This window comes from Vombatus ursinus, unplaced genomic scaffold, assembly GCF_900497805.2.
Source record: "Vombatus ursinus unplaced genomic scaffold, bare-nosed wombat genome assembly UNPS02009994.1, whole genome shotgun sequence".
Lineage (NCBI taxonomy): Eukaryota > Metazoa > Chordata > Mammalia > Diprotodontia > Vombatidae > Vombatus > Vombatus ursinus.
Window position 1 is genome coordinate 5,046,849 of NW_020949772.1, and position 27,732 is coordinate 5,074,580.

The 27,732-nt window shown below is 55.6% G+C and overlaps 1 protein-coding gene across 1 annotated transcript in view; it reads left to right on the forward strand.

Annotated features, from left to right (window-relative positions):
• The window catches only part of NCOR2 (nuclear receptor corepressor 2), a 255,367-nt gene extending 231,933 nt beyond the window's left edge, over positions 1–23,434 (forward strand). Inside the window, exons 35-47 of the mRNA XM_027853513.1 lie at positions 228–476; positions 2,762–2,911; positions 3,353–3,502; positions 4,434–4,629; positions 6,769–7,190; positions 8,050–8,183; positions 8,983–9,176; positions 11,049–11,198; positions 12,072–12,217; positions 13,829–13,882; positions 16,721–16,948; positions 19,645–19,824; positions 21,512–23,434. Coding sequence (XP_027709314.1) covers positions 228–476; positions 2,762–2,911; positions 3,353–3,502; positions 4,434–4,629; positions 6,769–7,190; positions 8,050–8,183; positions 8,983–9,176; positions 11,049–11,198; positions 12,072–12,217; positions 13,829–13,882; positions 16,721–16,948; positions 19,645–19,824; positions 21,512–21,687 — 2,429 coding nt within the window. The 3' untranslated portion in view covers positions 21,688–23,434. The remainder of the gene's footprint in view (positions 1–227; positions 477–2,761; positions 2,912–3,352; positions 3,503–4,433; positions 4,630–6,768; positions 7,191–8,049; positions 8,184–8,982; positions 9,177–11,048; positions 11,199–12,071; positions 12,218–13,828; positions 13,883–16,720; positions 16,949–19,644; positions 19,825–21,511) is intronic.
• The last annotated feature ends 4,298 nt before the right edge of the window (positions 23,435–27,732 follow it).

Below are 27,732 nucleotides of genomic sequence, written 5' to 3' on the forward strand. Positions count from 1 at the left end.
CCCCTTCGGGAGCCCGGCCGACCGGGCGCCAGATTGAGCCTGTCCCCAGACCAAGTGTTGGAGACAAGGAAGCCAGAGAGGGGCCGGGCTCCAGGATCGCCATTTGCCCAGCTCCTTTCTTAGAGATTTGAGAACACAGTCCTCAGCGTCCAGAGCGAGCAGCAAACCAAATACTCATCTCTTGAGTTTTTTTCTTGTTTTTTTTTTCCCCTTTTTTCTCCTCCCAGCTACTGCCGCTTACTACTTGCCCCGGCACCTGGCCCCAAACCCCACCTACCCACACCTGTATCCACCATACCTCATTCGTGGCTACCCAGACACCACAGCCATGGAGAACAGACAGACCATTATCAATGACTACATCACATCCCAGCAGATGCATCACAACGCCGCCGCAGCCACCGCCATGGCCCAGCGAGCTGACATCATCCGCAGGGAGTCCTCCCTGGCACTCAACTATGCAGCCGGACCCCGGGGTAGGCAGAGCTGGGAGCCCCTCTGGGGAGGGGAGAAGATGGGGAGGCCGAGGGGCCATGGGAAAGAAGGAGAAGCATGATTTGTTCCCCAAGACTGGCTTGGGTGAGACAGAGAGAGAGGATGGGTGTGAGGGGGTGTACAGAGGTCCGTGCCTGGGGGCACCCAGGGCCTACGTGTGGACATCAGTCAGTCCGTCCACAAGCATTTATTCAGCACTTACTGTATTCTGAGCAGTGTGCTCGATGTTATAGACGCCACGACAGAAAGAGACGTGCCCTGCCCTCAAGGGGCTTATGACCTACCTGGGGTGACAATGTGTACATCATTTAGACTGAACACAATATATTAAAAGTATAATCAATCAGCATGCATTTATGAAGTGCCTACTGTATGCCAAGCCCTGAGGATTCAAGTACAGAGACCCCCTAAGGACCTTATATTCTGTTGGAACAGGGATCACGCACTCGTGCTTAGACACGTACATATGTGTATATATTTGTCTGTCAAATATAAAATGAGTGAATGGAAATATATGCAAAGTTGTTAAATCCATGGTGGTTGTGGAGAGAGGGTGCTATCAGTGAAGGAAAAGCTTTATGGAAAAGATGGCGTCTGAGCAGTGTTTTGATAGAAGGGGAGGTAGGGATTCAGTGGGGAAGAAATGGAGGGGATGTACTCCAGGCATGGGACTCAGCTAGTGCAAAGGCATGGAGATGGGCAAGTGTGATACTGGCCTGAGGACGAGAAGGAGGGCTAGTTTGGCTGCACCAGAGAATACTGGAAGGGCCATATTTTTTGTGTAGGAGCTTAGGGTGGTTGGGAAGGGCCTCAGAAGCTAGTCTGTCCTCAGGGCAATAGGGAACACAGGGCTTTCTGTGGGCCTCGCATGTCCGCACGTGCATACACGTGTGCTTTGGCAAAATCACCTGTCTTTTACATTTGGCAGGAGGGCATGGCCCGTGTGTGTGCATGCATATACACGTATGTCCACATACGTGTGCATGCATATGGCACATCCCTGGTAGAGACCCCGTGAGGAGATGACATTTGAGTAGGGAGGCAGTGGGACGCAGAGAGAAGAACTCTGGCTGTAGAGGGTTCATGCCTTGTCTCTGCCGCTCGTGGCCAGCGTGACCCTGGGCCACACTTCCTCCACCTGGCCTCCCCTGTAACGAGAGGGCCCAGACTGAGGCTGAAGTCTCTTCCAGCCCTGGGTGCTTTTGAAGACCAAAATGAAGTCCTTTGTAAGGATTACTGCGCGGATGTGGATGAAGGCACATCACTGCCTTCTCACGTGGGCATGCCCAGCTGTGATCGAGTGGGATGATTCCTCCACCACCTCCTGCCTCCCATCCCTGTCTCTTAGATCTTTGGCCAGGACGTGTCAGAACCTCAGTGTCCGGCCTTGGCCGCCTGCCCCCGCTCTCTGGGAGTCTCCCAGCTCGGGCCAGCCTGGCCCAAGGAGGGGCCGCACTTTAGTGTAGACGGCGTCGATGCCGGCCGCTGAGGCCCCCCACCCTGTCTGTCAGTCTGGAAGTGGCATTAGGCATGTGCTGTGGGCCAGGCCACGGGCTGCAGAGACAGAAATGGGCTGGTCCTTGTTGTCAGAGAGCTTACGTGCTACCGAGGCAGATAACGTGTGCGTGTGTGTGCTTGCGCTTTTCTCTAAGTGTGTCCAAAGCAAGTACAGAAACGCGAGGCTGTTGGAGGGGAGGCCTCGGGAGGGGGCTGTCATGCAGAATTCTGGATTTTTCACGAGCATATTCCTCTCCATGGGATCTCTGCCTTTGAGGGCGTGCCTTGTACGGTGCCTGGCACATTGTGAACATAGGATAAAGAATGATGATTGTTTGTTGATTGGTTGATTGGTTTAGAATTCCATTGGAATCCTTGCTCCATTATCTTTGTGGCCTTGGATGAGTCACTTCCTCCTTCTAGGCTTTCTCTTTGTGTAAAATGAAGGGGCTGTCCTCGAGATAGCAGGTGAAAGGTGTAGGGACCAAGAGAGGATGATGAAAGGAGCCCTGGGGCCAGAGGATCGCTTTTGTGAGGAGGGGTGCTAGGGGGCACACAGGTGTGCGGTCCAGGATGCTTGTGACTGTGCGTGTTTGCAGGTAGGCGTGTGCACACACTCGGAGTGCACGCCCAGGTGCATCTGCCAGGGTGTCCCAGGGAGGAGCCTGCCCCTTTCCCTTCCCTGCCTGGGGAGCCCCTCTGCGGCTTTGGCCGGGCCTTCCTGGGGTGCTTTCCGCTTGACCTTCCTGCCTCTGTCTTCCCTCTGCAGGCATCATCGACCTGTCCCAAGTGCCGCACCTGCCAGTGCTGGTGCCCCCCACGCCGGGCCCCTCTGCCCCCGCCATAGACCGGATCACATACATCCCCAGTGCCCCCCAGCCCTTCAGCAGCAGGCCCAGCCCCTCCCCACTCTCCCCAGGTAAGGACCCTCTGCCTCCTACTTGCTGGCTGGTGAGGCCGGGGCGGGGGGGGGGGGGCCCGCTCCCGGGGGGTTCGCCGGCGGGGGGAGGAGGGAGGCCCCTGTAGACTCTTCCCAGGCAAATAGCTGGGGTGGAGGCTGGTGGAAGGAGACATGGAAGACTAAGGGTGAGAGAGAGATGGGGAAAAAGGAGGGACGGACAGAAAGCTGGACTCTGCCTGGCTGTAAGGTCACCACGGGGCGGGGGTGTGAGGGAGCGGAAGACCCCAGGCCAAACGCAAAGGATGCCTGGGTTCTCTCTTTGCTGTGTGTCCTTGGGAAAGTTCCTTCCCCTCTCTGGTCCCTTAACCCTCAAGGCCTGGGTGTTGCATCCAGTGCCTGCCCTGGAGCTCAGACATTGGCATGAAAGGTGTAGCTGATCCGAGCCTTTTTAAACCTCAGGAGGTCCCACCCACATTACTAAACCGACGGGGACATCTTCTTCCGAGAGGGAACGAGACCGGGAGCGAGATCGAGATCGAGAGCGTGACCGGGAGAAGTCTGTTCTGGCGCCCACCCCAACTGTGGAGCATGCGCCCATTTGGAGGCCAGGTAAGGGCGGGGCGAGGTCTGAGAGTGCCACGGTCAGGGTCACCTGGCGGGAGGATCCGGGTGCTTACATGCAGGCACGGGAGCATGGAGCCCCCCTCCCACACTCACTGCCGGCCCCCCTGCTCCAGCTCAGGGGCCTGCAGCACCTGCATTTATAGGGTGTTGCAGTGTTGACACGAGGTAGCCTGGGGTGGTGGGGAGAGCTTTGGGCTCGGAATTAGGAGACCAGAGATTCGGATCTCTGGGGCAGGGTCCTGGCCAGCCCTGCTGCTCATGTCTGGACTTGGGGGCAGGAAGACCCGAGTTCCAATCCCCACCCTTGGGGCGTGAGCTGTCAGCCTCAGTTTACTCATCTGTGAAAGGTATCGCCTGCCTCCTGGGGCTGTGATTAGGAGGGTCAGAGGGGATGGGAGACAATGTCCTCTGTATTAACACGAACTGTGCTTTGTTAGGATTGTCACTTGCCACCTTCCAGTCTCATTTACTGTGTTTGTAAGATGGGTATAACAGTCACGCCTCCCGGGCAGAGTTGTTGTCAGGGTTGATGGAGGCGGCATGATGGACAGAAAGCGCTTCGTTACGAACCACATTAGTCAGGCCGGCCTTTGTGAGCCTCCATCTCCCCATCTCTGAAATGGGGAGAACGTTCCAAAGCCTGCTTCCCTCATGGCGGTGTTCAGAGGATTAGGTGAAGAGTGATTGGCAGGGAAGTTGTTTGAACCAGGTTAGAGCCCCCTTCCCATGTGAAGCAGACCACTGACTCTGCAGCCTCTTCCTGGGCCCTCTGGCCCTGGCGGGTCCCTTTATCGCCACCCACCGCCATCCTCTCCACTCCCAGCGGGTGGTCTTTGAAGACCCCCCCTCCCCCAACCCACGCCCTGCCCCCGCTTCCTACCTCCCCCGCCTCCTGACCCCTCAGGCTTGTCCGCAGGTACAGAGCAGAGCAGCGGAGGCAGCGGCGGGGGTGGCAGTGGCAGCCGGCCAGCCTCTCATTCTCACAGCCACCAGCATTCACCCATCTCCCCCCGGACCCAGGAGAACGTCCAGCAGAGACCCAGCGTGCTCCACAACACGGGCATGAAGGGCATCATCTCCTCGGTGGAGAGCCTCACCCCCTCTGTCCTACGGTACGGGGCCGGGTGGGAGTCAGCCGGGGGCAGGGCACCCAGGAGGCAGCGTGGGACCGGGGCCACCATCCTGCTGCCTGTGTGGCCGTGCGCAACTCACCTAGCCTCAGTTTCCCCAGCTGTAAAACGAGGGCTTGGCCTGCATGGCTTCTGAGGTCCCTTTTGGCTCTCGAGCCAGGATCTTATGACAAAGAGTTCTGAGGGGAGGGGTGGGGAGGGGGAGGAGCTGCCTCCACCTTCCTGCCGTCATTCATTTATTCATTCATTCATTCGTTCATTCATTTTTCAGCAGATGCCTCTCTAAGCACTTAGCCAAACTTGGTTGTTGTAAGCCTGTAGAAATAAGGCTGTGGCCCCCAAGGAAGTAGTCTTGAAAGTAGAGATTCCAGTGGAGGGAGGGGGAGAAAATTTAGAGCTCAAAATCTTATACAAGTGAATGTTGAAAACCAAAAACAAATAAATAAGATTTTAAAAAAAGAAACTAGAGATTCCAGGAGGGAGAGCATCCCTGGTGTGGGGCCCTGCCTGTGCAAAGGCATGGGGATGGGAACCTGGTAACTGCCTTTTCCTGAAGCTGCTCCTCACTTTACCTTGTAATTAACTTCGTATCCATTGTGTCTGTGCTTAAATGTGTGCCTGTGGTTTCCTCCAGTAGAATGTAAGCCCCCTGAGGGCAGGCATAGATGCTTCTTGATTGATAACATGCTCAGATCAGGTGAGGGAGAAATCACTTCCAGCTCTGGGGTTGACCAAGGAAGGCTTCAGGGGAGAGGTGGGCATTTCAGTTGGGTCTGGCCGGCCCCAAAGGACAGTCTGGGGTCACGACTTGTAGCCAGGACATCTTCAAATTTGCTTTATTCATTCCCTCTTCAAAAAAAAAAAGAAAAATCCTAGACCTCAGCGGAGAGAGAAGGTGTCTTAACAAAGTGTGCCCCTCAGTGGACTGCAGGGGGATGTTTCACGGGAGAAAGAGTGGTTTAAGTTACACCCTCCTGGGGGGTGAGCCTGCGGTAGAGAACGTCCCAAACTTGCACGTGGTGGCTTGGTGCTCAGGGGTGCCCGTTTGGGTGACCGAAGCTCAGTGCCGTTCAGCCAGACAGAAAGACGTCGGCTCTAGGCCGCGAGTCCGGGCGCTGTCGGCCAGCACCAGGTTTTCCTCAGCAGGTAGCGGGTCGGTGCAGCCTGGCCCGGGGGATGCCGCCACCCACTATCCTTTGTCAGGGTGACTTGTCCTGGAGAGACAGAGCTGAGCCGGATGGACCCCATGGCCTGCTTCCTCAGAGGCCACTCCCGGGCTCATTTCAACAGCCATGAAGTGGACCCACTGGGCCTCCGACAGGGGGTCGATTCCTCATTATTGGTGGGACAGAACAGGGCTCTTCCAGTGCCAGCTGTTTGCCCCCCCCCCCAATTTTGACAATTTGTTTATGTTGTAAACATGCATAAAAATGTTTAAGGTAATGAAATGCAAAAATGTGTAGGAGACAAAAAAAGGTCACTGCAAACCCCCATTTACCAGACAGCGTGGAATTCAGACCCCTGCTGCGGGAGGCTGTTTGGGACTCACACTTTGATATCTTGGGTGCGTTTGATTAAACCCTCGTAGTCAAGTTTGTGTTTGTGAAAAGGTCTGTTTGAATAAGTTAGCGGGGCTGCACCTTCAAGTTTGGGAGAGCCGTATATTTCAAATTAATCATACCTGTAGTGCCAGGAAAATGGCACTTTTTTAAAATACTTCTTTTCAGTCCTGAATTCTCTCCCTCTGTAAAATATTTCAATTCCATTTCTTACCGATCCCCCTTGCCTGCGTCACTTGGCCTCCCTTGCCGTGGTTTCATCGTCTGTAAAATGGGTCCAGGCCTAGCCCTTCCTCCCAGGGTGGTGTGAGGATCAGATGGGATGGTGTTTGACAGATGCTGCTTATTCCTTTGCTACCTTTTTTCTGTTTAATCTCAGGTTATTGTGGTTCCTGCCTGGTCTCTCTTCTTCCCACGAGAAGACCCCAGCCTTACAGACCCCCCCCTCCTGTTTCTTCCACCCTGGCCCCCCAGCTCCCCCAGGCCTGAGCTCAGCGCCCCAAGGGATGCTGTCGTGCCGGGGGACCCTCCCAGCACTGACGGCTCCCATCTTTCCCTACAGGTCCTCCTCGGCCACCTCACCAGTACGCTCCACGGGCTTCCCGCCTGCCCCGCACTGCCCCCTGGGTGCCATGGACGGGGGCTACCCCACCATCATCGACCCCACCATCCTTCAGAAGGAGGCCTCCCGGCCCCCACGGTCAGAGCGCCCCCGTCTGGAAAGCATCCCCTTCGTGGCCAAGCACCCCGGCCGCGGGGGGCTGGAGCCGCCACCATCCCCCAGCAAAGCTGCCGAGCCGAGGTCCCTGGCGTCCTCCGGCCCGGGCTCGGGCTCCAGCTCGGGCCGAGGGCAGGGGAAGAGCCACGTGGCCCACCCTGCGCTGGAGTCACAGCCCCCGCACCCAGCCTCGGCCAACGAGCAGCACAGAGACAAGGCTCCGAGCAAGAACTTCCCCATGCAGGACCTGGACCTACGAGCCCTGGGTGAGACCCAGAGGCTTTTACACTCAAATCAGCAAGCCTCAGCAAAGGAGGGGAAAACCAGCGCTGCCCTTGGGGCCTCCCACGTTAATGGGGACACAGTGGGCAGGAAGCTGCAAGCTAGGATGCCTTGGGACTCTTCTGAGGCAGAGGCTGGGGTGGGGGGCACTGTGCCGTGCAACACAGAGGAGCCGGCGTTGGGGTACAAGGAAGGTCTCCCCATGACCCCCTAGGATAACCCAGTGTTAAGGAAGTGGGATGGTTTGGGTAAATATTTCAGTGGGGGAATGGAGGGGGATCCTTGGGATCCGTCCTCAGAGGTGTTGCGATGTCTCACTATCCGGAGAAGGCGGCCCCCCCCCCCGCCCAGTGCAAACACACGTTACCCGTTACTGTGACTCAGGAGGAGGGGTCAGTGATGGGACCAGTCTGCTAATTTCCTGCCACGGGGTCCAAGGAACATTGGGCCAGCCTCACAGCTCAGGTGCCCCTCTGACCCATATTGGTGGCATGACCCTGGGCAGGTCACTTAGCCTGTTAGACACTTGGTGCAGAGGCGGGGGTCTGCTTTGGGAGAGGGCATTTCCTCACTGGGAGCCATCACTTAGCAGAGTTCCTGGCAGATAGTAGGCACTTAATGAATGCCTAGTGACCAGTCGCCATCTCAGGTCCAGTTTAAACATGAAACAACAAAAACCGAAGTCCTGAACTAACTAGGGGACAAGTGTGGGGTCTGTGGCAGCAGGCAAAGACTTTGGACTGGGCAGACCCACTTCTGCCCTCCCAGTCTACACCGCACCAGAGCCTGGCACCCCCGAGGCCAGAAACCTGTGTGACGGCCCACGTTCCTTCTCCCTCCCAGCAGGTTCCATGAAGTTGTCTGAGGCCTCCCACGGCCGGCAGCCCCCGGAGAGCCAACAGTCACCCGGGCAGCCGATGTCTTCTTCTGTGGTCAAGGGTCACCAGCGGGTGGTCACTCTAGCCCAACACATCAGCGTAAGGAGCCGCTGTGGGCCTTCCTCCCCTGGACCCTCTAGTGTAGCGCCGACCCTCTGGGTCTGACCCTTTCCCACTCCTCGGGAGGTGGAATGGCGGGTGCTGGGAGGGGGACCTGGAACGCGGCACCGGCCCCACAGCTCCTGGGCCCAAATGCATCCAGCGCTTTTGGCACGCGACGTCCCCTCATTGGACCTGGATCCCCTCGTCTGTAACTGAGGGCGCTGAACCGAGGGACCTTCTGGGCCCTTTCCAGCGCTGGTTCTAGGATCCTGTGATGTCCTGTCTCTGGGACGCGGTTTCTTCATCTGAAAAATGAAAGGTTTAAACCACTAGTCCACTAGGTGGCGCAGGCTACAGTGTGGGGCCTGGACCCAGGGAGACCCGAGTTTGACAGTCTGTAGCTGTGACCTGAAGCAAGTCATGCAGGGCGCCACCAGAGCCTCAGTTTTCTCATCTGTACAATGGGGATATAGTAATACCTTCCTCACGGGCTCGTTGTGAGGCTCGGCTGAGATAATCTGTATACGAAGCGCTCTGCAGATCTCAAAGCCTCGTGTAAATGTTGGTTACCGCGATCCCTTTCTGTCATATATCTGTGATCCCATGGATCGCCCCCAAATCCCGAGCAGAGCTCCTGCTGTGCGGCGGAGGCTGAGTCAGGCACCACAGCGGGTGCAGACAGAGGCAAGCTACGGCCGCCAGAGAGGTGACCAGCCGGCAGGACAGGCGGGGACACTGGGTCCGATGGCGGTGACCCTACATTCCCAGTCACGTGTTTCTGTTCCCTTCTCCCCAGGAGGTGATCACCCAAGACTACACCCGCCATCACCCCCAGCAGCTCAACTCTCACCTCCCGGCCCCTCTCTACTCCTTTCCTGGGGCCAGTTGCCCCGTGCTGGACTTACGCCGGACGCCCAGCGAGGTCTACCTCCCCCAGCCGGACCATGGTGCCGCCTCCCGCATCTCCCCCCAGAGCGAAGGAGGCAAGAGGTGAGCTGGGGGCCGCAGGAGCTGGGGTCAGACCCCGCCTTTCACACGTGCCGCCTTCCTCAGGCTGGGCCTCAGTTTCCCCATATGTAAAATGAGGGGGTTGGACTCAGTGGTCCCTGGGGTTCCTTCCAGTTTGGACTCTGTGAACCTGTGTGGCAGTGGGGGTGGACTGGGCCCCAGACCCCTGGAAATTACTATTGTTGGTTGGGTGAGTGAGGCCAGCTGTCTCTGAGCCCTCTTGACAGGAAGGGGTGGCAGACCTTGACAGAGGCCTGCAGAGCAGTCCTTAACGGGGTGGGACACATGGAGACATTGACACATATGGTGTCGTGCCTGCCCCCTCTAGAACATCAGCTCCCTGAGGGCAGGGGGCTATTTGGCCTTGTGTCGGGGCTCCCTGTGCCTCAGACGGGGCCTGGCCCAGGGAGTAGCTGTTTAATGGAAAACGTTTGAAGTGAGTTTCTGTGCCCCTGCTCTTAGCATCCTGGGATGGGGGCGGGAGGTGGGGGCAGTGCAGAGGCCCTGTCAGCTATGACCCACAAAGCGTGATCCCACGCAAGCCACAGTGATTCAAACGGAGATGCCTCCTCCCCTCTTTATTAAGCCCCTACTGTGTGCCAGGCACTGTTCTGGGGCCTGAGGGAAGAAAGACAGAAATGAGGCAGCCTTCCTTCCAGGAACTTACTGTCTGCTGTGGGAGACAGACAGAGGAAACAGAAAATATTAGAAAAGGCACGGCCCAGAGAGTCAGGAGGCCCCAGCTTCCAGACACGCCCTGGCTGCAGCAGACTGGGAATGTCCTCTGCCTTTGCAGTGCCCCAGGGGAGAGGTCAGCAGGCTCTGGCCAGGGGCTGTGTACAGTGTCCTCCATCCAGTGGGCTCTCCTTGAGGCCAGACTGTTTTCTGCCTTTCTTTCTATCAGTATAAGCACAGTGCTTATGTAGTAGTAGGTGCTTAATAAATACTTGTTGACTGATTGCCTTGTTGATCGGGGTGGAGATCAAGAAAGGAAAGATGGCTCTTGAGCTGAGGCCTGAAGGAAGCCAAGGATTCTGAGAGGGAGAGGTGAGGAGGGAGGGCATTCCAGGCAGAGGGGACAGCCTGGACAAAGACATAGGAGTCCAGAGATGGAAGGTCAGATACAAAGAACCTCGAGAAGTCCCATTGGGCCTGGGATGTCATAAGGACAGAGAGATGCATTCAGGCTGGGAAGTGCAACAGGAGCCAGAGTGGGCTGGGCTTTAAATGCCCAGGCAAGGAGCTGGCAACTGATCCTGGGGCAACAGGGAGCCATGGAAGATTGCTGAGCAGGGGAGGAGTGTATCGATGCTGCCTCACCCTGACCATGCACTCTGTCTCTGTGTCTCTCTTTTGTGTATCTCCTCTTTCTCTGTTCTGTCTTTTTCTGTGTCTCTGTCTCTCTTTCTGTCCTCTGTCTCTGTCTCTGTCCTCTCTCTGTCTCTCTATGGGCTATGTCTTTGTGTCTCTGTCTCTCCTCTTTCCCTCTGTCTTTTTTCTGTGTCTGTGTCCTCGCTTTCTCTGTCTTCCTGTGTGTCTCTTTCTGTCTCTATCTCTGTTCTTTCTTTCTCTTTCTCTCTCTCTGTCCTTTGTCTCTTTCTGTCTGTCTTGGTCTCTGTTTGTGTCTCTCTCTGTCTCTGTATCTCTCTGTTTCTGTCTCTCTCTTTCTTTCTCCTCCCTATCTCTGTCTCTGTCTCTCCCCCCCATGTCTTTCTTCTCTCTCTATCTCTGTGTGTCTCTCTGTCTCTGTCTTTGTCTCTATCTCTCTCTGTCTCTCTGTATCTCTCTCTGTCTCTGTCTCTCTCTCTCTCCTATGTCTTTCTTCTCTCTCTATCTTGTGTGTCTCTCTCCCAGGTCTCCGGAGCAGGGCAAAGCCTCTGCCCTGGGTAGCTCAGAAGATTGCATTGAGCCAGTATCCCCACCAGAGGGCATGGGGGAGTCTGACCACAGCCGAAGTGCCCCTTACCCAATGTTGTACCGAGAGGGGGAGCAGGCGGAGCCCAGGTACAGTAGCCTCAGGGATGGGGGCACGGAAGGACATCTCCAGGCACCCCTCCCCAGGGGTCTAGTGGGGAAGGCTGGCATTGAAGTCAGAGGACCTGTGTTCAAATCCTAACTCGGCCACTTGTCTGCCTTCCCCACCCTGGGCCTGAGTTTCAGCAGCTGTAGAATGCAGGGGTCAGACATGCAGTCTGCAGTCCCTTCCAGCCCTGAATCAGCAATCCCATGACATCATGGGAAAGGAGGGTCCAGCTTAATATAAGAAAGAATCCCAGCAATTTAAGCTGTGCTACAGCAGAATGGAATTGCTTTGAAAGGTAGTGAGTTCCCTGTCCCTCTGGAGGTATTCAAGCAGTAGAGGCAGGATGAACGTGTCATAGAAGAGGGGGCATCATAGAAGAGATTCAGTCTCTCTTTGGGGGGTTGGACTCCTCCACCCAGTGACCCCCTGAGGTCCTGATGTCCATCTCTGAGGTTCTGGGATTGAGAGCAGCATGCTGTCCCGGGGACCCAGAACACCAGGATTTCAGCCCTGGGCCGCCACAGACGTGGACGTGACCTGGAGCACTCGCTTCCCTCGTTCAGGCCTCTGGTCATAGGCGGAGCGCCCGAGCTCGGACAGACAGTGGCCGTGACCGAGGTCATCGCTCAGAGGCCCTCTAGGGAAGCGGGGCCCACAGTCACACCGCCGGCAGGTGCCAAGAGACGGGCTCGAATCTGGTCCTCTGACTCCCAGTCTTGGAGGGTCTGGTTGGGGCTTGAGTTGGCGATGTGGGGATGATAGGAGCCTGGCCAGGGTGCCCTCGCCAGGCTGTGACAGCACGGAGCGCTCCCCTGGGCTCCCCAGTGACACACCCTCCCCGTTCCCTCCCCCAGGACGGGATCCAAGTCTCCAGGAAACAACAGCCAGCCCCCTGCCTTCTTCAGCAAACTGACCGAGAGCAACTCCGCCATGGTGAAGTCCAAGAAGCAGGAGATCAACAAGAAGCTGGGTACCAACAGCCGGAACGAGCCCGAATACAGTGAGTGTCCCCCCAGCTCCCCTGCCCAGCCGCCCAGCTGCAGGGCTCCGACTCCGTCCTCCACGCTGGCAGCCTGCCTTTTGATTTCCCCAAGGGGCGCTGGAGCCGCCGTCTCATTCAGTCCCTGCTGTGTGGGCCCCATTGTGCAGAGGGGAAAACCGAGGCCCACAAAGAGGAAGGCTTGCGCAGTTAGCTTGGACTTGTTCTCTCGGTGAAGTCCACCCCGTCTGACCACTCCTGCCTGGATCCCTGGGCCATTCACATCTGCATCCTGAGAGCAGATGGTTAAGGGGTGGGCTGTGGCTCTCTGACTTCCCCCTTCACCTCTCCTCCGGTCCCAGAAATCACAGGGAGGTAGAGAGCTGGGAGGGACCGCAGAGGTCATCTCACCAAACCTACCCATTTTGCAGATGAGGTCATTGAGGCCCAGACAGACACAGCTGCTAAGTGGTAGATTCGCATCCAGGTTCTCAGCTCTGACCATCTCAGATGGATTCAGTTCACCCCAAGGAGGATTTTACTTGAAGCTTTTGGGGATTCTGGGGGTTCATCTCTCCCCTCATTGCAGCTCAGCTGGTGGGAGCCGTGCCCCACCGGGGCGTCATAAGACCCTGGTTCAAACCCTGCCTCTACCCCCGATTTCCCTGCATGTCCTTGGGCCAGTTAGTGCTCTTCCTCTGTAAAATAGGGGTAATAATCCCCACCTGGCCTCAGTCAGAGGTTTCTTAGGTAAATCAGAAGAGACGCGTATGTAAGGGATTTGAAAAGTGTAAAAACCAACGGTAAGGCATGAGGAGGAGGAGGACGATTCCCCACTGAAGGAGGTCCTCTGGACCCTCCGTCCTCCTGTCTCACCTGAGAAAGTGTATAGAGATGTGCACGTGCAGGTCTGCACACACACAAGAGTGGATGGATGCTATCAGAGCAGAAACTTTGCCACTTCCCAAGCTGCTAAACACTCCTTACGGTTTACAAATCACTTTGCTCCCGACGGGCTCGTATAGGTCTAGCTCTCCATGCCCATTTGATAGATGAGAGAGCAGGCCCAAAGAAGGTTCTTATCCTGGGGTCCGTGAATTTGGATGGGGAAAAAAAATTACATCTTTTGTTTTCATGAATCTCAAACTAAAATGCAGCCTGTCCTTCGATGATGATTTTTTTTAAACCATCATTTTTCTGAGAATGGGGGGCCCATAGGTTTTACGAGTCTGCTCAAGGGGTCCATGCATCCCATCCATGTCCTTGTGTGGTCCAGCCCACGTGCCCAGTACACTGCATTTGGAAAGAGAAAAACAAGAGAACGAGACATTCAGAGGCCAGCTGGGAACATCCTTGCTACCCTAGGGATGGTCAGGGTCTGGCTTTGGGGGAAGCCCCTCTGATGCAGACAGTCCAGCCTCTAAAATCCCAAGAGCATTTCCCTGTGCTGAGCCCTGAGGGTCCGAGAAGCCTCAGCCCTGAGAAGGTTTGGCTGAGACTTCCTGCTGCTGTCCCTGGAGGGCCAGCCTGGCCTGGCCCCTGCAGGCGGGACAGCCATTCAGACTCCAGGCTCACCGAGCCTGTGACAGTCGCTACGTGACTCTCACCCATCTCATCTTCTCCTTCCTCTAGACATCGGCCAGCCTGGAACGGAGATCTTCAACATGCCCGCCATCACCGGAGCAGGTAATTTGCCCAGCTTGGTCTCCATCGTCGGCCGCCCCCCTCCAGACTGTGATTTATTGCCACGCCACTGAGTCTCCCCCTCCCTCACCTGTCCCTGCAGTCGGGCAAGTCATATGATGTGTGTCTGGGTGGAATTGTGGAGACAGGACAGGGGGGCTCGGGGGCGCCGCCATGTGCTGTCATCTGGAGCCAGGCCTCCAAGGGCAGGTTTGGCGATACATGCATTAAATCTTCCAAAGCACTTCTCAACTTAGTTTTACACAGAATCTGAGAGTTGGAAGGGGCCTCCATGACTGCCTGGTCCACACCAGCATACTGCCTGTCCTCAGCAAGTGCTGGTTCGGTCTCTGTGTGAAGTCCTCCGGAGGGGAGGTGCCCACCACCTCCAGAGGCATCCCGCTGTACTTGGGGATGACTCCTAGGCACATCTGCCTCTGGGCAAAGAACCAAATTCAGTTCAGTCAAGCAAATACATATTAAGCATCTGGTGCGTACCACGTGCTGTGCCAGGTGTCGGGGGAACTAAGATACAAAGATGCCCTTGGAGAGCCTGTGTTCTACTGGAGAGAAGAGGCAAGTGGGGAGAGCCCTGCACTTGGAGACCACCGAGTGCATTTCTGGGTGCTTGGGCTTAGGAAGGCTGTCAGGGGACCGAGGCGGCGGAGGGCTTCAGGCTCACGTCACGGAAGGATTAGTTGGCTGGAAGCACTGGGAATGTTAGCCAGAAGAGGGTATTTGGGGTGGGGGAATGTGAGCCATTTTCAGGCATTCCAAGGACCAGTGCATGGAAGAGGGATGGGACCCACTCTGTTCTACATCCAAAATAGAACCCAAGGGCAGTGATGGTTAGTTGGACTGCCTGGCTTCTGAGTTTCCTTTCATCGCCAAGATTCTCTCATTGAGTGCTCTGATGCTGGTGGGTGCTAAGGAGGGGAAAGGGGAGAGAGACTGCAGACCGTCTGGGCTCCAGAGAGTGCCTTGAGAAGGCTCAGGAGCCTTGCCTTGAAAGTTGGATAAGATTTGGAAAGGGGGGATGATGGGTCCCCCCAAAGGTATGGTGATGTGAACTGCCAAGAGGGCGGTGCCAAAGAGGGCACCATTAGCCAGCTGGAGTTGCAGGATTGGTATTGGGAAAGACTGAGAAATTGGTCTTGAACAAGATGGTGGCACACTCTGGATGCGTGAATGGCACTCTGAGGAGTTTGAGCTTGCTTCTGTGTCTAGAGATGCCCTTCGGCTAAGGGCACTGTTTGGAAGGGGAAGGGGAGCGAGCCCGGGGCCCCTGCAGCCCCCATCCTGAGGAGCAAAGGGAGGCCCACGTCTCGCGGCTTCTGAGCGGTTCGGCCAAATCTGGGTCCCCTTCGCAGCGAGCCGAGAGGGGCCCGGGGGTCTCCCAGCTGCTGTTGCGCCCCCTGCCCAGCCCTCCTCCCACCCCCCAGGTCGGGAGACATGGGGTCGCAGCTGTCCCTGATCTGCTCCCATGTCCTTGGCTTCCCTCCCTACCTCCCCTGCCCCTTCTCCCCTCCAGAGCGAATGCTGCATATAACTGCATGGCTATCTGTAACCCACAGTAACGTCACTCAGTCTCTGCATCCTGTCTCTCATTTCGGCTTTGAGCCAGGGCTACGGGAGGCCGAGAGCTGCGGGTGGGCTGCTAACGGCTCAGTAGGTGACTGAAGGAGAAGAGAGAGAGGGCAGATAGGGGGGTGGCCTAGGAGTGACCCCTGACCCCATCCCCTTTGAGCCCTTCTTATGGGTTGGGAAGGAAACCCCCTCTCCTTCTGGGGTTGTTACTGGGAGAGGCACCTCTGTGGCCTTCCTGGGCCTTTGAAAGACCCCACCCCCACCCCAGCAGCTCTGGTCCAGAGGGTGTATGTTCCCTGAGGGCAGAGCACAGCCCCTGGTCCATAGTAGGCTCTTAATAGTTGAATTAAACAAGCTAAGAAATGCTGATTAAACACCATAGGTACCCCACCCCGGATCTCTCCCTGGGAAAAAATCAGTCTAATCAGAGAGACAGGACTCACCTAACGTGGGACAGCGTGACTGTGGCCAGCAGCAGCGAGGCTCTGGGAGGGAGTCTTTGGGACGAGGGCCGAGGCTCGAGCTAGGTAGCCTTGGTCCCCAGCAGAAGTAGGGGGCTGTACCCCAGACTGCAGGAAGTGTCTCCTGATACCCCAGGTGTCTAGGGTCATCCTTGCTGTGTTTGGGGCACAGAACTGAAAGGGACCTTGGAGATCAGCTAGTCCAGACGAACCCCTAAGTTTCAGAGAAGGAAACTGAGGCCCAGAAAGGAGAGGTGCAGAGCTGCTGTGGGAACCTCTGAAACAACCTCCCCGTTACTCCAGCTGCCTCAGTTCCCACAGGCCATCTCCCTCCCTTGTTTTATTTATTTATTTTTTTTTAGAAAAGTGTAGAGACCAAGTACCAGCTCAGGCATCTCCTCAGCCTGCTAGAGTGGGCACAGCTGCCCTCTGCCTGTCCCTGCCTCCCATCAGAAATCAAACTGAGGAAGCAGGTACCCCGACCTGCCCCCCACAAAGCTGGACCCCCTCGGTAGCCAGGGGGCCAACGGGGAGTGGAGCTGGGTGTGGGGACTGCAGAGGAAAAGTTGTTGCTTTGGAAGAATGTGCTGACTGTTTGTTTCTTCTCCTCTCTCCCTCCCCTCTCCTCTCCTGTCTCCTTCCTTTCTCCTCTCTTCTGTCTCCATCTCTTCTCTTCCCCCTCTCCTCTTCTGTCTATGTCCTCTTCTCATTCTTCCCCTCTTTTCCTCTTCCCTCCCCTGTCTGTCTCCCCTCCCCTTCCCTCCCGTCCCCTCTTCTCTTTCCTCTCTCCCAGGCCTTATGACTTGTAGAAGCCAGTCGGTTCAGGAGCACGCGAGCACCAACATGGGGTTGGAAGCAATAATTAGGCGGGCCCTAATGGGTAAATATGATGATCAGTGGGAAGACCGGTCACCTCTCAGTGCCAATGCTTTTAACCCTCTGAATGCCAGTGCGAGCCTGCCCGCTGCTATGCCCATAACTGCTGCTGACGGACGGAATGACCACCCGCTCATCTCGCCAGGTCTGCAGGCCTTTCCACCTTCCGCCGTTTGTCCGTCCAGCCATCCCTTCATTTCCTTGTGATTAATTCCTCCTGCGTGTTTGGATTTCTTCCCCTTTGAGCTTTGAGCTTTTACTCTGTGTGTGGTTTTGTTTTTTGGTTTGTTTTTTCTTTTAATTTAAAAGTATTTTTATGTTTGTTTTTGGAATCTGCTGATCTCATGCTGGTACTGATTTTCTCGTCGTCCTGGGGTCCTGCCCACCTGCCCCCATTTCAAGGAGGGCGGAAGATGCTGCTGCTTTTCTCTAAAATACTCACAAAGCTGTTCCCATCCCCCCCCCTTCCCCATCCTCCCACCCGAGGTGCAGGTCACTGGTTGGGGATGCCCAGAGGCCCCTTGGCTTAGATTCTTAAAGCAGGGGTTGAAAATTAGGTGCCTTCTCCTGAGGGGGAGAAGAGAAGCAGAGTGTGGCTTAGTGGTGAGACAGTCAGCCTTGAAGTCAGGAAGACCTGGGTTCCCACCCCCAACACGTGCTAGCTGGCTGTGTGACTCTGGCAAGCCACCTGAGTCTCTGGGTCTCAGCTGTGGTCCCTGGGGACGCTTCCAGCTCTGAATCTTTGGCATGATGAGGAGGAGGAGAAACTTGTTGGATTAGATGACCTGTGAGGCCCCGTCTAGCCCCGAGATGCTAAGATTCCATACCATACACAGGAAGAAACCTGGAGTTGGGAGGCAGGAGATTTGGGTTCAGATCCCCTCTTGGGCCTCAGTTTCCTTTTCTGCCAAATGAGGGGATTAGACTTAATGGCCTCTGAGAGCTGAGATACTGCCTGGGGTGAGCCCATGCCGGGCCCTGGGGAAATCTAGAAGAGATAGAGGCCCTGCCGGGATGGAGCCCATCGTCCAGTGGTCAGTACCATTTATTACATGGGCCAACAGATTACTGCAGACTTGGGTTCAAATCTCATCTCTGTTTGGGACAAGTCTCTTTACACTCCCTGGCCTCAGTTTCCCCTTCTGTAAAACAAAAGGGCAGTGCTGGATTGGCCTCCAGGGTCCCTTGGAGGTGTAGCTGTATGATTTATCGAGCACCCGCCTCTTGGGTTCAAGGCTCAGGAATGGGCCTCATGGGGCCCATCTGAATATTCTCTGCTGTCCGTCAGGAGGTCTCCCTCTCTGCCCTGCCTGGACCCGCCACGGATGGGTTGGCTGTTGCCCACCTCCGCGTCTGCCTGGGCTGTGGTTGGCCATGGAAGGCGTCACTTCCCCCTCCGGCCCCCGCCCAGTCAGAGCGGAGGCCAGATTGCTCCCATCTGTCCGGTCTCTTTGTTGGTGTGTCTGATCTTCACACGGTGGGCGGGCGAGGACTGCAGCCCCCTCCTGTCTTGTTAGGAAGCCAGAGAGAGACCCAGGGAGCGGCACAGCCAGGCTATGGCAGGGTCAGGACTCTCAGTGGAGGGCCTGTTACCAACCCTCTCCGTTCACAGGAGCCAAATTCATCTCTCGACCCAGGTCACATCAGGAATTGTTCATTGTGCAGAATGTGTGTAGCGCCCCTCCCCCGCGCCCCCGAGCACCATCTTCAGCAGGGTCCCCTCTGCCCTCCCGAGCTCTGCGCCTGCACTGCTGCTGGCCGCAGTCAGCCTGAAGAGCAGAGAGAATGCCCAGGATGGCCATGTGGGGCCGACCGTCACAGTAACAGCCACCACCCACGTTAATGGGGCGCCGCGGCTGTCTCCTCTGGCCCTCAGAGAGGCCCAGTGAGGGAAGGCCCCTGGGCAGCACCGGGCAGCGGACTCGATCTGAGCCAGGGGCCCAGAGTTCCGGTGCTGCCTCCGTCCCCTCACCTCTCTGGCTGGCAGCTTTCTCCTTCATAAATTGAGGGGGGCTGGACTCGAGGGGCTGTCCCTACAAGCTCTGGATCTGTGACTCTCCGGTCAGCCAAGCAGCACGGCCCCCACCCCGAATCCTGCCCCCTGGCCCAGGTCCTGGGGGTCGTCCCCTTGCGTGTAGCCCTCTCTCACACCGCTTATTTCAGCCCACGCTTCTGCTGCCTCTCCCCACACACGCACACACCCTCCCATCAGGGTCCCACAGCTACTAAGTGCCTGAGGTGGGATTTGAGCCCAGGCCTTGCCAACTCTCAGCCCATCGCTCTCTCCCCAGCCCCTCGGTGCCCCAGACTTGGCAAAAGAAAAGCAGGGAATCCCTTCGCCTTCCTCCCCCCGGCTCCTTCAGCCCAGAGCCTCGCATGTTAATACTCACCACTCATGTGGAGAATAGGGAGGAGCTTTTCAGCGCTGGGGACCCCTCTGCCCATCTGTCCCCAGTCACACCGCAGGCAGACTCTGAGGTGTGAGAGAACCTTGGCTTAGGGTCCGGGGATCCAGCCGGCTGCTACCGTTCCCCTGATGGAGCCAGGGGCCAAACAGAAAAGCAGCCCCATTTCCCACCAGCATTCCCTCCCCCGCCCCCCCCCCAGGGGCCATCCCTGAAGATGCCAGGTCCAGATGGGAGCAGAGCCTTCTCTACTGCCCTTCCCTCAAGGGACAATGGATTCTCTAGATGCCACCCGGATCCCTTTGAGATGGGTGGGAGGGGCGAGGGCAGGCCAGCGCTGGAAGGCTGGGCCTGAGCTGGGGTTCCTTATGACAGCTCCCCGGTCCGTTGCTGGTCTGTGCGTCCCAGAAACACGGATGCCCATGTCTCCCTGCAGGAGGTGGAGGGAAACCAAAGGTTTCTAGCCGGCCCAACAGAAGCAAGGCCAAGTCCCCAGCTCCGGGGCTGTCCTCGGGGGAGCGGCCGGCGTCTGTCTCCTCTGTCCATTCGGAAGGGGACTGTAACCGCAGGACCCCACTCACCAACCGGGTGTGGGAAGACCGACCCTCCTCTGCAGGTAAGGGGGCGGCCTAGCTGGGAGTGAGAGGGAGGGTGAGGCATTGGCCGCAGCTTGACGAGTCTCCGACGGCTGTGAGTCCTACCAGCTCTAGGGACAAAGGAGGCCCAGTCCTAACGAGCGGCTCTGGCTGCTCCCGCACCAGGAAGGGCTTGCCCCTTCTGACATCGTTGTCAGGACCATTGGTGCCATGTGAGGGTGATAAGATATACGTCTTCCCGACCAGCCCAGCCCTGGGCCAGGGCATCACAGCAAAGGTAAAGACGGTTTGAGGTCAGGAGGGACCCGTGTTCAAATCTCAAGCTCTGACACTATAGGCCTAGTCCCTCCCCATCTTGGCGCCAGGCTGAACTGCATGATGGGGGGAGTTTCCGCTACACTAATGAAATCACAGGTCTAGTACCAAAAAATATGGAGACAGTAATGCCTGTGCCACTTGGTACGCAAAGTTGTTATAAGAAAAGCACTTTGTGGGGCAGCTAGGTGACACAGTGGATAGAGGCCTGGAGTCAGGAGGACCAGAGTTCACATCCAGCCTCAGACACTTGACACTTAATAGCTGTGTGACCTTGGGCAAGTCACTTAACCCTGATTGCCTCACCAAAGAAAAAAAGGAAAAGCACTTTGTAAGCCTTCTGATACTATATTCAGGTCTGCTATTGTGAGCGGCATTAATAACATTAATTGTTATTAATAATCATGATATGCCATTGGAAGATCCTGAGAAATCCAGGAGCAGCCAATCACCCTCTGCCTCAGTTTCCTCATCTGTAAAGTAAGGATTTCAATTCCGTATTCTCCAAGGTCCCCCCCAGCTCTCCTACGCCAGTCACCACTAGAAAGCAACAGAGTAAATACTCCCTTAAAAAGACCCCTCCAAAGGGGCAGTAGTGACCATGTACCTACTGTGTGCCCAGTGCTGTGCCAGGCTGGGTGGGGCCTCTGAGAGAAGGCAGGTGACAGTAACCCCCCTTTCTGTATCACTCAGAGACTCCTCAAGGGCCTTCCTCACAGATGGACCGAATTGTACCCTTTTTTGCAGATGAGAAAACTGAGGCTCAGAGAAGGGAGATCACGGGATCAGAGACTTAGGGTCAGTGAGATCAGGCCCCTCGTTTTACAGATGAGGCCATCGAGGCCAGGAGGCTCGCAGTCCTGTAGATAGTAGGTTTCTGAAGCATTCCAGCCCAGTACTCTTTCCACTGCAGCTCTCTTGCCCAGAGCTTCGTAACCGGGGGTTGGTTTGGAGTTTTGTGTTTTAAGGCAATTGAGGTCAAGTGACTTGCCCAGGGTCACGCAGCTCTGGATTTGAACTCGAGTCCTCTCGAATCTGACCCTGGCGCACTATCCACTGCACCACCTAGCTACCCCAGGCCCACTCTTTCTGTCATAACTCCCCTGACTCGGTGGATCTCGGTCTTTGCCCTCGGAATGGCACGCTGGGAAGACAGCATCCGAAGGCTCGCCAGACTGAGCAGGGCCCTTGGAGGTCAGGAGTCCCGGGGGTCCTGCTCCAGTCTGGGCTGCTCTGGAGGGTGAGGTCAGGAAGCAAGAAGGCTCGTCTTGGCTGAGGGTCTGTCTGTGTCCCCCTCCTTCCCTGTCAGTCCCCCTCCCCCCTGTCTGACCTCTTCTCCCCTCACCTACCTGTACGTCTCTGTTCCCTCCGCCCTGGCCCCCTCCCCTCCAGGTTCCACGCCGTTCCCCTACAACCCGCTCATCATGAGGCTCCCCACAAACGTCATCGCTCCCTCGCCCCCCACAGCCATTCCACAAGGCAACTCCAGCAGCCAGCACCACGCCTGGGATGAGGAGCCCAAGCCCCTGCTCTGTTCACAGTACGAAACCCTCTCAGACAGCGAGTGAAGGGGGAGCCAGGGCTGGATGGGGAGAGGATGGGTCGCCGTGGCAGGAGACGGCCAACGCCAGCTGGTTTGGTGGACATCGAGAAGGGAGCTGCTCGACCACCTTCCTCTCCCTCCCAAAAAAGATCCACCCCACTCCAGTTCCCCCAAGGGTACAGGAAGGAGCACCCCGAGTCTGTCTGCATCTGTCCATCTGGAGGCCCTGTGTCCTCTTCGGCCCAAAGCCTTAACAAACCCCCATTGCCACGAGGGCAGAAATCCCAGCTGGTAAGAGAGGCGCTGGCAGTGGGGGTGGGGGGAGCTCCCCCCCCTCCCAGCACTGCATCCAAAGCCCCACTGAGAAGGAAATCTCTCCCCTCTGCCTCCCTGCTGTGCTCACGGTCTCTGTCTGGTCCATGGGAGGCCACCAACCCATGAATTGAATTGACTTTCTCAGGGGAACAATACCACCTGGTGCTCCACGCCTCCTCTTCAGACTGGGGAGGGGCAGGGGGAGTGGGAAAGGCTCGACATCTGTGTCTGAATGCAGTGCGTGTCACGGCAGGGGGGGGTAGGCTGAGAGGGAGGGTGAACATGGACGGGACAGACACCCACAGGCTGCACTGGCACGACGGAGTGGCCGGGGATCCGGTACTTGAAGTGGGATGGTCATTCGCTCTGTTGTTGCCGCCTCTTAACCCCCTCCTTTCCCAGTGTCAACCAGCAAACCAACTCTGTCTATTCCCTCCCCCTCCCCCCCCCCCAAAAAAAGAATTTCCTCCCAGTCTGGGATGAAACACCGGCTCCACTGATTCCTTGTGGCATTCAGAACCAAAGTTCAGTCCATGTCAGCAGGCTCGACTCACCCACAGCTCCTGGATTCTCCCAGAGCCCGCCACCATCGCCGCTTCGAGATCCCATCCATGGACTCTGGGCCCTGGCCATCCTTCACGCTCTCCCCCTCTGGATCTAATGAAGATCGCCTTCGCTAAATAAAACTCAGCCTCGGGAAGCCCAGTGCCAAAATGCAGGCCTGGGAAGTGAGTATCAGGCCGTGTGGGGGCAGCTGGCAAGCAGGGGAAGACGGAGCACCCGTGTGTCCGTGCACCTGACCCCAGAGGATAGGAAAGTCGCAGGCGGGCCGCCCGTCGCCGCCGCCGCCACCGCCGCCGCTGCTCTGCAGAGAGTAGACTGATTTTCGGACATCGTTGCTGAAACGGTGGGAAGGAAAGGCAGTTGTAAATGATGTATTGGTCTACAGGGTATATTTTTGATACCTTCAGTGAATTATTTCAGATGTTTTACGTGAGGAATGACTAAACAGTATTACAGGCTGCTTTCGGTCTCTGCTTTTACTGCAAAAAAAAAAAAAAAAAGAAAAAAAAAAAGCGTGTGCAGGCTTAACCCATCATCCCATTGAGTGGTATTTCCATGGGCAAGTAGCTCATCCTTCCCCCATCATTCAGAAGGCGCTTACTTCAAGGCAGGGCACCATCCGCAGTTACCAGTATTGTTCATGATTGAAAAAGAAAGCAAGTCCTATTCTAGTTAAAGAGGTTTGCTCGGCCTCGGAGCTCCCCGGTGTCCAGGGAGCTTCCCAGATGAGTTCAGGGGGGTGGCAGCAAGGGTGGGGGGAGGGGAAGGGGAATCCCCGAAATTCACAAGACACGTGAACTGGTTCTGTTGTATTTCCATGTGTGATGACATCTTTTTTTTACATTTTTTTCATTCCATAATATATCAGACGTTGGATCATATCTGCCAGTTAACATTTGTGAAAGGACTCTGATACTTTGCTCTGGAAATAAAAAGGGTGGAGGGGGACGGGATGGGGGGGATAAGGGGCGGCCGCGGAGACTGCGGTGGCTTTTGCCCGTGCCCCAGAGAGCGAGTGAGCCAAGGACGGCTTCCGGGCCTTGGGGGCTCCTCGGCCTGCCAACGTTTGGATAGAGTATCTGAGAAAAAAGTCGCATTGTCCCACGATAAACATTGTTTAATCACATTCCTCCAGCTCCAGTCTCAAAGCCCCAAACAGATCGTGGTTTTTTGGTTTTTTTGTTTTGTTTTGTTTTGTTTTTTCCCAGCGTCCAGATGTGTTCCATGGTTTGTCATGTTCTTAAATGTCCTTTTCCATTGCATACCTCCCCTCCCCCTCCCCACCCACCTATGCAGAAAATATTCTCGGTTTAGTTCAATTCAGTTCGGTCCAACAAGGGCCAGGGCCCCTACCCTCAAAGGGCTGACATTTCTCCCAGGAGAACACCCTAGGTATTTGGGGTGAATGGGGGGTGCTGTTGACTTCCGGCGTGAGGAGGGAGAAGATCCCAGGCATCAGGAACAGCCGTGGTACACAGACGCGAGCCCTGGCCTCGTGGTGGCTTGGTGGGCAGAACACACTGGGCTTAGAACCAATCCCCATCCCTTGGCCCTCAGTTTCCCCATCTTTAAAAGAATGAAATAGTAACAGCATTTATACAGCACTTTGAGATTTACAGAGCATGTTAGAAGTACCTCCTGTGACACTCACAGGTCTCTAAGGGCCTTTCCAGTTACAGGTGCTGTGATCCATTCTCGCTCCATGGCCCAAATAACCCATTTTTCTTGGCTCCATCTTTCCCAACAAGTGCCCAGCATTTATGGACTTTGCATCTTGGGAAGAGGTTTGATGGAGTGCCAAGGGACCCCAGAGGGCAAGTCAGAGGGAGCAGAGCCCCCCACCTTCCCAAGACAGCTCCTCATTGCAGTATGGAAGTTGGGGACCTTGGAGAGCTGCCCCAAGTAGTGGGGGGCAATCTTGTCTCCAGGCCACTGACCCGGGGAGTTTGCCCCATGGCCTTGGAGTTGGCCCATGCCCAGTCTGCCACCCCACTTGAGTCTCATTCCCCAAACTGCTCCCCTGACATCTAACTAGCAAAAATGCTACTGTTTCCCAGGCACTGGGCATATTAAGACAGTGAATGAAATCTGTCTCTTCCCTGCTGAGTGGAGCTGGGAAGACCATGGAAGAGGTTGAGTTTTGTTGCATCAGATGATGTGTCCCCTTCCAGGACTGGGTCACAGAAGGGATTTTGGCAAAGTGCCCTTCTGGCCAATCTTTGGGACACCCAGGAGCCCCAAGGCCAAAGTATCCATCCCTCTGCCTTACTGTGTCAATGCTCTGACCTCCAGCCTCAGGCTGGCTTAGTGAAATAAGGGAGTATATGTACTAGGAAGGGAATGGGTATCCCTGGGATGAGGAAAAAGAGGAAGCAGTTGTCACACCCCCAGCTCAGCTGTGGGTCCCTCCTTGCCCATAGGGTGTGTTTCCAGGACCTATAAGGCAGGGGTGGGGGGAAGATTTCAAGAATGGAGGGAGAGGGAGAAAGCTTCCGTGAGCCTGTGAGCCCCTGAAGCCGCTGTGGGAGTCGAGCACAGGGACCTTTTACAGCACTGACATCGCCCAGCCTTGGAAGAAGACTCCTGGAAGCTTCTTACAGACAGGTAAGGCCTTCACTGAGGGTTTTCTTCTAGACTTGTGCCTTGGGAAGGAAGACAGAAGCTGGATGAAGCCAGAGAACAGCCTGGCAGTCCCAGGACCAAAAAAACTGAACTGCGCGAGGAATAAGGTGTTGGGTTGTGTCTCTTAAAGTTCTTCAGTCCAAAAAGCATTTCTTAAGCAGCTAAAGATCTGCTCGGCTGGAGATGGACAAAAATGATACAGTCTGTGCCCTTCTCTGCTGGGGGGGGGGGTGGTAGACCATCTTCATACACACACACACACACACACACACACACACACACGTAGTTATTTGGGAGAGGATTCATAGTGCTGAATCTGGGAAGACCTGGGGTAAGAGATGGTGCCTCAGCTGATCCCCTTTTCCAGAGACTTTGTCCTCTCCAGCCCTAAGGCCTTGGCCATGTGTGTGAATGGGGTGATTGGTCTTCCCAAGCAGCGCCCCAATAAGCCAATCTAAACCACCAGAGGCAGGACGCTCGCCCTCCCCCAAGGTGGCACATGGGCCTTGCACGGGGGCCAGAGCCCCAGCTAGGAATTTTGTCCCCTGCCTCCACAAGCGGCAGGAAATGTGCCCGAGAAAAGAAGACCCTCAAATCAGCTTTGTGATTCATGATGTGAAGCAGGAAGTAATTAAGATTAATCCAGTCAAGCAGGGGAAGGAATTAGTTACTATAGTGACTTCCAGCTATATGAAGGAATGCACATGTTAAGCTTTTGCCCTAAAAAATTCCAGTGCCCTGCTTGCCACATTGCCCAGCCCTAGTTATGACTGATAGGGGCTTCCTTATCCCTTTGTACATGTATAGGGAATCACGCATACACATGCATGTGCATGCACAAACGCACACGCACACACCCCAGCTTTGTGCGGTCACGAGGGTTCTGTGGTTTAATCCTTGTGCCCAATGCCAACCCCACCTGCCCCCATCACTTTCAGAATGCCAGGAGCCTCCTTCCACAGCCCCCATACTCCACCTGGTCCCACAGCCCATGCATGGAGGCGTTGGAGGGTGTTGAGTGGACTCCACTCAAGGAAGTCAGCCCACCGTCGGCCTCCATCCCAAACCATTCCCTTTCCCCGCTGTTGCCTGTTACAGATCTATGTCCATTGTGTGATTGAATATGGAGGCTGTTTTCAGACCCCAAGAAGGGAAGGAAGCTTCATGTTGACCCGACCTGATCAAGTGCTTTGACGTGGGCTTGGGGGGCACATTGTGTCCTCCCTCAAAGGGCCAAGACAGATCCACGGCTGCCTCCTGCCCTCTTTGTGATTCATTCCTTATTGGGGAGGTTCTTTTGAAGGTTTCATTCCAATATTCCAGCCATCCCATGCCTTAAAACATCACTTTTTAAGCAGCTTTATGTTAAGTTTTTATAGTCGACTACAGTACAACATACAAATGTCCATAGAACTAGGCATTTATATCTCTTTGAATTTTTTATTAACGTCTCATTTTTACATCACTTTCATTAAGCAAGTGCTATATGCCAGGCACGGGAGCAGCAGTGGATAGAGAGCTGGGCTTGGATCCAGAAACACCTGGGTTCAAGTCTCCCTGACCCCGTCACATACCAGAGCAGTTTTCTAAAACTTGCAGAGAAGATGCCAACCTATATTGGTGGAGGAAGTTGCCTCACCTGGGAGTTCCCTGGGCCAATAAAATCGGAGCTCTTTGCTCTAGGCCCTGTATAAGGTGTGGGGCTTCCAAAGACAAATGAAACACAGCCTGCCTTCAGGGAGCTTACGCTGCACCGGAAATGCAGCTTCTCAGAACTTTCCGATGAGCAAAGGGGTTGAGCCAGGCATAGAGGTTGACACCTCTACATGGGAACTGGGGTGGGGGTGGAAGCCTTACTGGTAATGTGTAATGTCACGTGGCCCACCTTGCAGCCCATCACCAGCATTACAGATGCCACCGTTGGTCGGATGACATGCATTCAACAGACCCAACCAGGGGTGGGGAACCTGGGGCCTGGAGGCCACACGTGGCCCTCTAGGTCCTCAAGTGTGGACCTTTGACTGAATCCAAACTTCGCAGAGCAAATCCCCTTAATAAAAGGATTCATTCTGTAAAACTTGGGCTCGGTCAGAAGGCCACATCCGTGTAATGGCAAGGACAGATGTTATGGGTAGATGACACACAAGCATCCCAGCTCTTCACCCCCACACACACGCCTGAAAAAAAAAAAAGCAACAGCTCAAAAAAACCATCCCACAAAATGATCCTAGTCAGGCTCTTCACCCCCCACCCCTCCCATCCCCACAAATGGAGGGATAACATCACATGGTAATTTGACAACACTGTCAAACTAATTGATATATCTGCCATGTCAATTGATAATATCAATAGTTTAAACGTTATGTACATTGATATGCATAGATAATTGTGTGTCTATGTACACACAAGCTCATGGGGGTGGGGGCAGTGAAGCAACAGCAGCTAGGAGAAACAGTGAACTTGCTAAGGACCTGTTGTGTGCCAGGCACTGTGCTAAGCACCAGACAGGTCAGGTCAGTCAATCAATAAACATTTACTAAGTACCTACTATGTGCCAGGCACTGTGCTA